The sequence below is a fragment of the Euprymna scolopes genome, chromosome 12 (genome assembly GCF_053919585.1).
Source record: "Euprymna scolopes isolate OS-2025 chromosome 12, ASM5391958v1, whole genome shotgun sequence".
NCBI lineage: Eukaryota > Metazoa > Mollusca > Cephalopoda > Sepiida > Sepiolidae > Euprymna > Euprymna scolopes.
The window spans coordinates 135,696,404-135,710,403 of record NC_136493.1 but is presented as its reverse complement, the minus strand read 5'-3'; the positions used below and the strand labels follow the sequence as shown (position 1 = coordinate 135,710,403).

Genomic DNA, 14,000 nt, shown 5'->3' with positions numbered 1-14,000 from the left:
TTTCTATCATTAATTTTTACAGATTCATGGCAGATCACGTGAACAGAGGTACACAAAACTTGCTGACTGGGATTACATTAAACAGTGTTCAATCGCAGGGAAAACAATTCCTATTTTTGGTAAGTCCTTTTCAATGTAGAATAAATTAAGTTCTGTAAAAATCTGATCACCACGATTATCTCCTTTGTATTGTTTTGGTTTTTGTTTCTATTCACTCTCCTACTCGTGAGGGCAGAGTTAGACACGAATTCGATTTTGATGTGGAGGAAAATGCAATTCCCTAAAGAAGGGACAATCTGGATTGAAACAAAAAAAAATTCCTCAGTCTAGAAAGATTTCCTCTTCACTGAATGATGACGTAAAAGATGAAGTGTTTCAGAACAGTTACCACACTTTACTCCTACCTAAACATCCAAAGGGAACGCATACTCAAATACAAATCACTGAAAAAAGAAATGTGATTAATTATAAAAAAATGTTATGGTTTTATAAATGTGCAAACCTGGTACTGCAAAACTAAACACAAGAGAACAACGAAAGTCCTGTTGTATTTCTGTAGGAACGTCCACTGAATCCACCAATGAAAAAAAGGCTCAGGATAAAAGGCAAAGTTCATTTTATTGCAACATTATTTTACCTTTTATAAGACACTAGCGAGGATACCTGTCATTGCCCGGGTGGAGAGAGCTGGTATACTAAAGATATTGAGCAACCCTCAGGAAAAAAAAAATAAATGAGTTAAAACAACTTTTGTTCCGATCATAATATCAGCGAGTGCCTGAGTGACCACCAAAAAATTAGCCACAGTAGGCAGGCTCAAACCTGTAACGCAAAAGAAAAAGGAAATGAAAAAGGTAATGTGCTAGCTGTCACAGCCATAACAACTTATTACGTCATGAGCCTTCGAAATAACATTTTATAAATGTACATTCAGATTACTAGGCATATGACTTGCAAAAAACTAACGTAAGGCAAACGAACGATGTTAAATGTAAAAATCGAAAAAACAAAAATGTAAACAGAAAAATGAACATTAAAACTAAAGTGTGTGTGGGGGGGGGTACCCGGCCTTGCCCAAGTGTTTGGAGGGGCTAGGGGTGTTAATGAAAACCTAAGAATAAGCGAAGTAAAAAAAGAAAACAGAAAAACGTACCCGGGCGGTGAGGGGGGAGGATAATCAAAACATCGGAAAAAAAAAACACAAAAAAAACTAACGTAAGGCAAACGAACAATGTTTAAATGTAAAAATCGAGAAAACAAAAAGAAAACAGAAAAACGAACGTTAAAAAAAAAAACGTGAAAAATGGCTTAAATAAGCCTGTTTCGATATTAAAATTTAAAAAATCGGTGGGTACCCGGGTGTTTTTGGGTATGTGTGGTCAGTCGGGGGTGTTAATGAAAACTTAAGAATAAGCGAAGTAAAAAAAAAAAAACAGAAAAACGAACGTTACGTGAAAAATGGCCTAAATAACACTGGTTCAATATTTAAATTTAAAAAATCGAAAAAAAAAAAAAAGACATCTCACACCATAATTCGAACCCAAAACGTTTAGATAATGAACCAACGCTCTAACCAACTGTGCTAACACGACGTACATGAAATTTAGTAAGTTCTTCAACTATTTAAACTAAATCAGGTCATGACGTCATCTGACGCATGCGTAGAACCGGTCGTCGTCATGAGAGGACGGTTTTTGTTGACCCCCCCCCTGTAGAAAACTGTTGATTTCAGGGTGAAAAAATTAACGTTTTTAGCCAATTTTTCGATATTTTGGGGGCAAAGGATGGAGCTTCAATATGATACCAAGTTTGTCAATTTTTGTTCTGTCTGTCGAAAGTTTTTAGCGGACACACAAACACACATACATACACACATTTTCGCTTTTATATATATAGACTAGCCTGGGTGCCCAGCAGTGCCGGGTGTGTGAAGGTATGTATAAGAGGGGTTGGTTGAGCAAAAAAAAAAAAATAGGTGTAATAGACAGGCTCAAAACCGTAACATGCAAGAGGAAAAGGAGGTAAAAAAAGCGAACGGTCTTATCGATGCACCCACCACGATTGTCACGTCACGGGCAGTCAAACTAACCTCTTTTATTTAACATCATTGATGTGAGGTTTGAATTACTTGCAAAAATGTCAATGAAAAAGTGACCCATCCTTGTAAAACCATTTTTCTTTTTTTTTTTTTAATTTCACTAAGTTTATAAAAGGGGTAGCTGCATGTTTAATTCTATTCCAAAGCACATTTAAGTTAGTATGTTTAAAGTCAGTCAAATAGTTTGGCCGTAGTTGGTTATCAAAGTTCAATTAATGTGTTTCAGTAAATTTTCATTTAAAACTTTTTCAAACATCTAAATTGGTGAAACCGGTTTTGAACTTTTTTTCATATAATTATCATAAATATTTATCCAGAAAGTTCTTTGGAAATTTATAAGAAAGGCATACCAACAAAATTTTACTGTTCATTCTTGCCACTTAGTTGCTGTCATATATATATTCAGGATAACTAAAAGCATTTTTAATTAAATATTCAAGGTAATAATAACTGAAATGATATATTTTCGGATTATTTGGACTGCTCTTTTCATCTTTTAAATTGAATTTCTTTAGTATGTCATCCATTGAAGTTTTCAACCTGAATTTCTTTATTCCATCATCTTTGATCTGATAGAATTCTTATATTCTATAGAAATTCCATGCAGATCCATGAGTTTGGCAATGTGTTGTATAATCTGAGGTTGCTATATAGCGAATAACGAAGTTGATGTATGTTCATACTGGGGTTTATATAACAGGATGTATATACTATTTAGTTGTATATATAAACGTTCATGTGTTTATGTGTATATCTGTGTGTGATGCATATGTTCGTTTCATAATCATCTCCATTTTTTTTTTTTTTTGTTCGTCGAATTGATGCGTGTATAACGTGACAGTGTTTCTATGATCGTCTAGTGTTCTCGTATTCGATATATTAACAGATACTGTAATGTACTTGTATGAAAATGTTGTATATTAAAACTAAACAGACCAACGTATGTAGTGTGATTGTTATTAATGTCTATAGTGGGCTTCTTCACTATCTAAACCATATGTTCTCATATATATACATTATATATATATATATATATATATATATATACACGTAACTGTCTATTTCATGGTCCATGATAATTTCATCTAGGTGTTGATATGTGTGTCATACATAAACACATACATTGATGTACATGTTCCTTCTGCTGTCTTTTCTCTGGAAGATATTCAGCCAATCTTGGGGAGAAAGATTCTGTGTAAACAAGATGTTTCAGAGAGAAACCAAGATGCTGTATATTTTTATATTTTTATTTCTCCCAAGTAGTCGACATTCGCAGAGGAGTGATCAGCGACCTACGTCTGAGACTCTTCCCTACCTCCCTCTGGAAGAGACATCTTTCAGATCATCTTCTTCTGTTGACTCCCTCAATCCAACTCTACTATCTTCCCAGCTAACCAGAACACATGACAACAGCCAGTCACTTCCGATCGGCTGGTCAAATATCTTCCAGTGCAACTAGATCGGTCATCGAGTTTGATGTATTTTGACATTTTTTGATAATATATTAAAACATAGTTCCACATCTCTTGTTTACTTCCAGTTAGATAGATAGATCGATAAATATATTGGTAAACAGATACAAAGATAGATAGATCGATGGATAGATAAATAACAGCTAATTTCTCTTCTGTTCCACAACTATATAACAATACAGTTTAACAACAGACATACAATCTTTACAACAAAAAGGGATAAATAACAGTTCTCTGTTGGGGGTTAACCTCTGGCCAATCGGAGAAACATATCTGGTCCATCTTTTGTTTTGATGGAAATCTGCGAATAAGATTCATTCCCAAGAAACCAACAAATCTCGGGTTGTATTTCAGCAACTTGATTTCAGATGTTTCCGCCATTGGAAATTACAAGCTGGTCCTATGTTCCTTACATTTGATAGGTGTTGGATCCACAGCTTCCCCAGATGTTTAGAGTCATTATGACCCATCAGTTTGACTGACTGTCTCCAACAACAACCAAACTCTAACTAAAACTGTACATGTCTCAAAATCTATCTTCCTTTCATGATGTCATTATCACATGTAACATTAAAGATCACCTGATGTTTTTACATAATCTATGTTTATCTAGAAATTCCTAAATTCTCAACAAAAATTCATCCGTTTGATAGCATTCCAAAGTTATTGTAAGTAAATATTTTATTCTAAAATACCTATTTTAGTTGACATTAGACTACAAAATGCAATCATAATAATAATTGATCGGCACACCTTCCAGCATTGCCTCAAAATCGATGATACAAGAGACACACTTAAAAAAGGTCAGAGCTTCACATCCAAAATGCGAATAATCGTCTGAATAATCCAAATTATCAAACCTAATCTTTAAAATTAAAAACGATTTTATTTGCATGACTATTTTATTGGTTATTTCATATTCCTGCTGAAATGAGTGTATTTTTATTTTAATGCAGTGTTTTTAATTAGATGCCAATGACAGTGGAAGAAAAGTTACCTTTTTTTTTTTTTTTGCATTAGTAATAATTGTTTTTATGCTTTATTTCAACTGCAGGTAATGGTGATGTGTACTCTTTTGAAGATGCCAATGCTTTCCAGTCTCAATCGGGTGTCAGTGGTCTCATGGTGGCAAGGTAAGTTACAACTATCAGTGATGAGAGTTCTCTACTTTATTAGCAGAATTCTACAAAAAGAGCAAATTTTCGCTATTTAATTAGATTTTATTTCTGCATCACTCTTTCTCTGTCTTTCTCTTTTCCCAGAATTTTTTTTTTCTTTGTATTTCCTCTGTCTTGTCTTCTACACCTTTTTCCCCTCTGAAAATTGAAAATGTTAATTTTGCCATGAACACAAACTTCAGATAATTCTTAATGCTAAGTGGGGGAGTAGATTACTTTTGTTTCATCAAAGAATTATTTCCTGTCCCTTTTTTTTCTTTGTACTAACCTCCACAAACATACATGCATGTACACATGGGGATTAATCTTGATTTCAGCTTTCTTTCTCTATTATATTATATAAATTATATTTCTATAAATTTCATCCCCCCCCCCACCAAAAAAAAAAAAGAGTATATATATATATATATTTGTATCAAACATTAAAGAGGGAAATAACATGTTTTGGAAAAAGTAGTATAAGAAAAGTATGTTCTTCGTATTATTTGAACGATTATTCTTATCTTGGTTGTTATTTTCTTTACCTCTTTTCCAGCAGGTTAAACAGTAGCTCAAGTGTGGGTATGATTACAGTACTTCTTTGGAAGGTACTGGATTTGAACCTGGCACACCTAGGCTTTCAGTCAGTGTCTTATCTCCCCCCCCCCCACACTTTCTATCAATATTCTTATATTCAAGACTTTTCGACTAATATAACCTCCAACCTTCATGAATATTTTTTCCAAACTTGGGAATCTTTATATTAATCTAAGAAACCTGTACAGAATTTCAAACTGAACGTTTTATGTAACCCATGAGGTAAATTGTTCTCATTTTGCTCACCAGTGCTAAGTTTTTATGTTATTCTTTGTTATTATTGCCCGTAGTAAGTATTGAACCATAAACCTTCCCAGAAGATAACCTGATTGTTAACTACTGCTTTTAACCATTAGCTCCACACCTTCAAAAAAAATCATTGGTGCTTTTTTTTTTTTTTTTTTTTTTTTACATGGAGTTCACCACTTATCAAGGCCCAATGGCCACTCGGGGATAAGGGTTTGTTACTAGAGCAAAAATCAGACTATTGAATGTCAATTAAAACAATACTTAATCGTCATGTCAAAAGTAGTAATATATCCAAAAATTACAAAAAACGATAAAATAGAAAGTTAATCATTAATATAAATAGTTTTCAAAGCAATTTGCTTGTTTTGCTTAAATTATAAACAGAATAGTTTGCATACTAACAGGGGAGGTAATTAATTCTAAACTGAGTTATTTTCCTTGTGTTTACCAAACAAATATGGTAGAATCGTTCCTTTTGTTAAACCATAAAAGTACTTGTTTTATATAATAATGCAGTAATATTTAACTAATTGCGGCACAACAATTAAGTAGATAACATTGTTTTTTTTTGTTTTTTAATGAAAATTCTTTTTTTTTTTCTTTTTTTTTTTTCTCAATTTTCTCTCTAATAACAGAAGCCCCTAAAAATACTATACTGATAAATATTAACAATACACACCTAGATACGAGGTTTAAGTCTCCCTAAATTCATACTTGAATGGCCAACATGAACATATGGGTAAGGGTGTTACTTAACAATCACTTCTAAAAGTTGGAAGATTAATTACAAAATTGTATTCAGTATAAAACATACACGCATTACAGGTAAACACAAATACCTGCTATGACATCTTGATCTTTTGGCTATGAGCAAAGTAGTATCTATTCAATAGTACCTTCATATTTTCTGTCCTCTGTCAGTGAAGAAGAAATCTTTTTAGACTGAGGCAATTTTTATCTTTGTCTTGATCCAGGGTATCCCTTTTGGAAGAGTTGGATACCTCCTCACATATTAAAAAAAAAAAAACGACCTTATGTCTAACTCTATGCTTCGACAAACTTGCTGCACTTGTGCCCCACGACGGATATACACCTGACCAATCTGTTGGGCAGCATAATTGCACCTCTTCATTGTAGATGTCCCCCAAATACTGAAAGGCTTTCTACTCTAATAGCTTCTTTCCATGGAACGACTTGTTTTGGGGGAATTTTCTCCTTGTTTTTTCTAACTGTATCAATGCGCAGAAATTTAAATGTAATTTGAACAAACATCATGCTACATAAGGATCAACTTAGAATTGCCCCTATAAATATCCCCTATAAATATCCCCTATAAATATCCCCTATAAATCTGGCCCTTAATTCACAGTAGCCTTTTTTTTTTTTCTTTTTTTTTTTTTACTTCAGTCAAAGCTCTCAAGAACAAAGGGCCCCTTTCTGGAGTCTTAACACTTGATCTCTATATGAGATACATAAATGTTCGAATATCCCATTAATTCTCAATAAAAATATTTAGGAATATTAATTTTCCTCTCACTTTTAACCAGTTAAATATATTATAGTATACATTTCTTATGGTCTCTTGGTTTTACTGGATTACAGGACAAGAATAAATCTAGTATCCAGTTTCGTGCTGTTACATGAGGTAACATCACTCTGAGAAGGTGCACCATTCCTCGTAAAAGCCAGTCTAAGTTAGTCATACTGAGATCTTATTTGGTCTGTGAATACTTTTGGTTTTGGACAAGAATAAATCTAGTATCCAGTTTCGTGCTGTTACATGAGGTAACATCACTCTGAGAAGGTGCACCATTCCTCGTAAAAGCCAGTCTAAGTTAGTCATACTGAGATCTTATTTGGTCTGTGAATACTATGTAATTTTGAATATTTAGTCAGGGCTTATTTGTAGCGAAAAGTATCCTCATACAAAGTCCTGACAAACCTCTGTACAGAGACCTTAGAAACTCTGGCTTCTCTTCTTACACGTCAGTGCTTGATAAAAGTTTTAAAACAACCCATTTTCTTTATTGGGATTTTCTAAGCTTCTGTATTCTACAAACCCTTTGTTATTCATTTTTTTTTTTCAATAAAAAGAATTATTTTGTATGGATCTATTTTATCATTCTACTGGGCAAAGATACCCACACTTTGCATGGGACTTTGCTGTATGCTTAGGTACCTGCCTTGACCTTGACCTTGAAAAATTGTGTACACTATCTCTAGGTCTGCGACCATCATGCCAGGTTTGATCATGATCAGTCCAGTGGTGTGTGCTGTAGGAGAGTATACATACATAGGCTATGACCTTGAACTTTGACCTTAACCTTGAAAAATGGTGTGCACAATCTCTAGCTCGGGGACCATCATTATGCTAGATTTGGTCATGATCAGTCCAGTGATGTGGTCTGTAGGAGAGTTATACACACACACACTACTACTTATAGAGAGAGAGAGAGAGAGAGATTTTTAATTTTTTGATAATGTCAATTTCTTAAGATAGCTGACTCCATAGTTTCTGACGTTATCTATTTGGCCGATCACAAATACCTATAAATAAATCAATTATGTTTAATATAATTATTGTTAATTATCTATTTGTGTTCTTTCTACATTTATTTGCTTTTGCTGAAGTTGAATTTTGTATTCAAAACTCGTTGAAATCTAAAATGTCCATTTTCTTTTTTTGTAACTAGGGGAGCTCTAATCAAACCTTGGATTTTCACAGAAATCAAAGAACAAAGACATTGGGATATTTCATCGAGTGAGCGGATGGATATTCTACGTCAGTTTGTACACAACGGTTTTGAACATTGGGGTAGTGATCAACAAGGCGTGGAGACAACACGAAGATTTTTACTAGAGTGGCTTTCATTCCTTCACAGGTATGACACCCCCTCCTTCATTATTCCACCTCTCTAAAGTAGATTTTCAATCATTATTATTTAGCTGTCTCTTTATAAGGGCTAGATGTGACACAAAGTTAAGCTTAATATGGGGGTGTGGTTCTTGGGGGGGGAACTTGGTTGTTATTAATTTTTTTATTATTATACTAAAGCCGGGTTGATTAACGTTTGTTTCCTTAAAGCTGTTTTTCGTATATATTTTCATCATACAAAATATGTGTGAAAATATTTCTTGGTATTGGGATGAAGTTATGTTTTAAAAACAAATCTGTTTTAATTTCTTTTTCTTTATGGAAATCACTCCGGACAAGGCATGAAGCCACTTTATGTGAGGAGCTAAAAAAAAACGAAAGATGATTATTGCAAAGACAAGAAGTACCTATTGACCTTAGTTTTGAAAAGATCAAGACTAATAAGTAGGAGGAAAACAGTCAGCAGAAAGAGTTCCACAAGTTTGCAGTTCTTAGAAAGAAGCTACTGAAGCTACTCAACTAGAAAGTTGTATTATAGTGAAGTCTTAAGACAGCAAATTGATGGAAACCACTAAACCTCCCTGTAACCTCTTTCCTACAGAAGAGATGCGAGTGTGGCTCTATCATTATTGTCATGGCAAATGCGTGTCAGAGCTTCAATCTATGACCCAAATTTTTACAAAAAAGCACTCGTCTAACTACAACCACTATCAACAATTTCCCCATCTCTATATCTGTGCCTAAACTTATGCACATTTTACTCTCTCTCTGCCATGCACATTTTTCTCTCTCTCTTTCACACATTTTTCTCTTGCACACTTTTCTTTTTTGAATAAATATTAACAATTCTGTGCTAACTTTGCATGTTATAAAGAATTATATCTGATTTATTTGAAAAAATATTACTAGATTACTGTTCCATATTTGATGCTCCCATGATCCTTTAGACCATAGGTCATCTACGATATTATAAAGGATCTTCTCAATATATGTAACCATTTATTTTTTTTTGTTTTTTAGTAATCAAGAAAAATAAATGGTTAAAGCTTTACAATAAAATAAATAGAATTTTTAAATAAACAAAAAATAAATGTTTTAAAGCTTTACAATAAAAATGAATAAAATTTTTTAAATAAACAATAAAAATAAATGGTCTTAAGCTTTACAATGAGTTTCCTATTGGTTACTGATTTCTCTTTTATAGATTTTGATATTGGCCTCATCTTATTAGTTTTACTCTGTAGAATCGTCGAAAACTTTTGTTTGTTTGTTTTTTATTCCTCATCCTAAAATTATCCAAATATTAAAAAAATTGGGTTTTTTTATCTTAAATAGGTAACATTTTCCCAAAAGTTTGGTAAGCAATACATTTGACCTATTTTTCTTACCAACTACCAAATCAGGCCTTACGCCATGTTTACATAAGATGTTTTTTGAATGCTCCAATGAAAAAAAAACAAAAAAAACTTAAACATGAATCATAATTTTATGTGTTAGCTGCTAAAATAAAACTTGTGTAAACAAAGTTGTTTTTCGCTTCGTTCCTGCACGAGTTTTGCAACAGCATGGGATTTTCACCAACATTTTAGATTGAGCATATCTAAGAATTGTTAGGTCGATCTATATTATTTTTATTTTAATAAACTATGTTATTATATTTATGAGGATTTTTTTTATTTATTTATTTAAAGTTTTTATCTTCACTTTTTTAGAACTGTTAGTCTGTGGAACGCAATATCGTGTCTGCTTCCCGACTGACAATAAAATGATCATCTTCAAAATCTAATGTGTTTCAATTCTTATTGAGCCCTTCTCTTAAATAATCTAGCCCTACCCAAGTTCCAATGTCACTAATCATATTGTCTCACTATCTACCTAACACTTAACCTTTATCCTAGAGTGGTCTTCAGGCCTTGATAAGAGGTGACCCCCCCCTCCCCAAGTAAAAAAAAAATAATACTTATACACTGTCCAAATGTCTTTTGTTTGGTATCACATAAAATGCAATGTCTAACTAATTTTAAATGGTCATAACTCAAGATTCCAAGATAAATTTGGTACTTCTATTTATGTCTTGTAATACTATATATGCATACATTTGTTTTTGTTTTTTTTTTGTTTTTTGTATATTGAAAAAAAAAATCAGTTTGTGACACCTATTTTTATATATTCATTCACTTACATTTATTTTTCCCATTTTTTGTCTAGGTACATTCCAGTTGGGATTCTGGAACGTGTTCCTCAAAAGATTAATGAACGTCCACCTTATTATTTTGCTCGTGATGATCTTGAAACTTTGATGGCAAGTTCAAATTGTGGTGACTGGATCAAGATTAGGTAAGAGACTGAAGTGCCAGCTTGGGGATTGGGAGAGACTAAGGCGGCATTTGGGTTAGAATTTGCAGACTCAAAATGTGACACTATCAATGCAGCGTTAGGAAAAAAAAAAACGGAAATAAGTTGATCAGCAGAACAAAGGTTATAGGAAGTGAGCTTAATAGAAAGACAATGGGGAGGAAGTTGTTCACTAAGGAACACAAAGTAAGTTAGAGTGTGGCAGCCACTAATGTGAGAAATATTAAAAATTAGACCAAAGACGTCATCCAGCAAGCGACGTATCAACTTCTTCTTTGAAGGGGATGTGCTTAGCGTTTTATAACTGGAAATCTGATTGCTGTGCAAAGGATGTAACTGTAATAGAAGTATTAAAAAGAAAAAAGAGGAAAAAATATAACAAAAAAAAAAAGAGAGAAAATAAGTTGATGAGCAGAACCAAGAAAGTGAGCTTACTAGAAAGACAATAGAAGTTGTTCACCAAGGTACACAAAAGAAAGCTAACATAGGATTGTTAATCAAGGTGTGGCAAAAGATTGGATATACAGATCAATATATTTAGAGTTTATGGAGATTTTTAAGAGTGGCAATGAATTGTATGTTAGTTAGGGACAGTTTAGACTCTTGAGTTTGTGACAGTTGAGGACAGTTGGAGGTCCCCCAAGAGAAATTAGAGTTGAAGTCAGACAAGAGTAAATCGGGCTGAGAAGAAAATTTTTGAGGAACAACGCAACCAAACAGTTAAGAACGAATGCTTGGGGGTTCTTTTTCTGCACTACATGATTGTAACACACAAACACACACACACACACACACACACACACACACACACATAAAGTTAACAAATGTCCATCAAGTACTCATCTTGTGTTTTATCATAGCACAACCACAAACATGATCATCAGGTTACAAAAAATATCCATGTTTGTTTTTGTTTGTTTGTTTTACATTTTTTTTGTTTTTTGTTTTTTGTACAAGCAATATATTTTTGTCCTTTTATACTTTGCATATGATAAACCTTACAGTTTGAGATTTCTCAATATGTCTATGATCAAAGATGATGATTGTCTAGAACAAGGGTCTCTCAATATGGGAGAGGGATTGGCATGAAATATTTTAGAAGCCATAAGGCTAAATTTTAAAAAATTGAAGGGGAGGAGCACATAAATTTAAGAAATAAAATATAGATATGGAGTATTTTGCAATTAATAATTATTTAAAATTAAAATGTTAAAATTAACCTAATATTTTGTTGTATTTTTGTGTTCATTTTTTTCAGCTGCATCATAGTTGTAGTAGTAGTGATCATTGTCTCTAACTTCCTTTAATAGAAATGGGAGCAAATCGTCTCACTTGTTATTATTGTCAGTCTTAACAGTTTTTTGTTTTGTTGGTTGCTTAATTTTTTAGGTATACCTGCTTAGAAAGAGGTTTATATTTATTTTAGTCATGGTCAACATAAAATATTAATAAATAAAATATCCACTCAATTCAGAGAATTTTTTTTCTAGAAGCTGGGAGTCGGAATTGATGGAATTATGAGTTAGTATTTTGTATATAGCAGTCTTAAAGAAAATTAACTATGGATTAAGTAGAAACCGACTTGTAAAAAGCAAATATATTCTATTAAAAAATTGTTTTTCAAAATCATTGGATTTGGCATTAAATAACATGAAAAGCGTTGATATGCCGTAAAACAAAATCAACCAACCAACCAACCAACTTAGCAGTTTTGTTGTACAACTGTCTCTCTCTTTCTTTTCTAACAGAGGATGCACTAGTTGTCATATACATGTTGACAGAATAACAACACATCTTTCCTTTGAATGTTTTTGTAGTTTTCTAACACAGTATATATTTCCTTACTATTTATAATGATAATATAGTCTTCCAACTTTCTGGTATTAAATTTTTTAATCACCATTAACATCACCAACATGACCTCCCACAATATTAAAGCCAGCATGATTGCCACCATCCACAGAGTATTCGTTAAGCTCCCGTCAGTGCTTGTGGAAAAGGCATGCTCCCAGTTCTGGACCCATATCGAGGCAGTGATTGAGATTGAAGGTGGCTACATTGAATAGATGTCAGCTCAACTACATAATTGTTACCTGAATTGTTTTTTTTTGTTTTGTTTTTTTTTTTCAATAAAAATTTTAAAATAAAGCTGTAGTGTTGTTTTCTTAAGAGGGACAAATTTATCGTTCCACCCTGTATAGAGAGAGACGGCACGTGATATTATCAGAGATCACAACTCACAGTTTTGCCCAAGCTGCTTTCACTCTTGTGGCGGTATTGAGTTCACATCCCCATCAGCACTCAGCATATCTCCTAGATAGCAGAAAGTATTGTCATCTAGTGCCATTTCATATTGATGGTCATCCCCAATAGTATTGTCATCTTGTGCCATTTCATATTGATGGTCATCCCTAATAGTATTGTCATCTAGTGCCATTTCATATTGATGGTCATCCCCAATAGTATTATCATCTAGTGCCATTTCATATTGATGGTCATCCCCAATAGGGTGCACTTGTCCCATCCATCTCCTACACTTAAAATATATTTTTGTTCAAAATTCTAAATTCTTTGATTTACAACTGGAGTTATTGCTTTAATGCCATAGTTCTGTCTTCCCAGGATGTTTTTTAAGTTAAATGGAGAGACAGATACAAATCTAATTTCTGATTATAACACATATTTGGTATTTGAAAAAAAACATGTAAATCATTTTTCAATTTTTCTTCTCTTTACTGATTGATTTCTCTTTTCTTCCCTAGTGAAATGCTGCTGGGTCCGGTTCCTGACCAATTTGTCTTTTTACCAAAGCACAAAGCCAACGCCTACAAGTGAAGAATTTCTGATTGATGCACACAGGCAAAATAAATCTCCATGAATACGAAAGTGTACATTCATTTTTAGCTTTGCCATCTGGAAGTAACGGGTGTGTATATATTTAAAGACAGAAAAATTTATCTTTGAATAAAACAACTAAATTCTTCTGGATTGTCTTTCTTGAATTATTTCCATCTACTGCCGTCTCATTGTAACAAAATAAGGAGCAATCTATATATCTATAAAAACAGAGATGTGTGTGCCACAGACGATTTCTGATTGGTTAATCCAATAATCACATCTCCTAAAAAACTATGGTTCGTAGGCTCTTAATTTTACCATAAAATATTATGGCTTTATTTATTGTCCATCTTGGAAGG

The 14,000-nt window shown here is 33.0% G+C and overlaps 1 protein-coding gene across 1 annotated transcript in view; it reads left to right on the top strand.

Annotated features, from left to right (window-relative positions):
- The window catches only part of LOC145291504 (tRNA-dihydrouridine(47) synthase [NAD(P)(+)]-like), a 40,904-nt gene extending 27,118 nt beyond the window's left edge, over window positions 1–13,786 (top strand). Inside the window, exons 8-12 of the mRNA XM_080137427.1 lie at window positions 23–119; window positions 4,625–4,703; window positions 8,267–8,455; window positions 10,657–10,785; window positions 13,566–13,786. Coding sequence (XP_079993553.1) covers window positions 23–119; window positions 4,625–4,703; window positions 8,267–8,455; window positions 10,657–10,785; window positions 13,566–13,638 — 567 coding nt within the window. The 3' untranslated portion in view covers window positions 13,639–13,786. The remainder of the gene's footprint in view (window positions 1–22; window positions 120–4,624; window positions 4,704–8,266; window positions 8,456–10,656; window positions 10,786–13,565) is intronic.
- The last annotated feature ends 214 nt before the right edge of the window (window positions 13,787–14,000 follow it).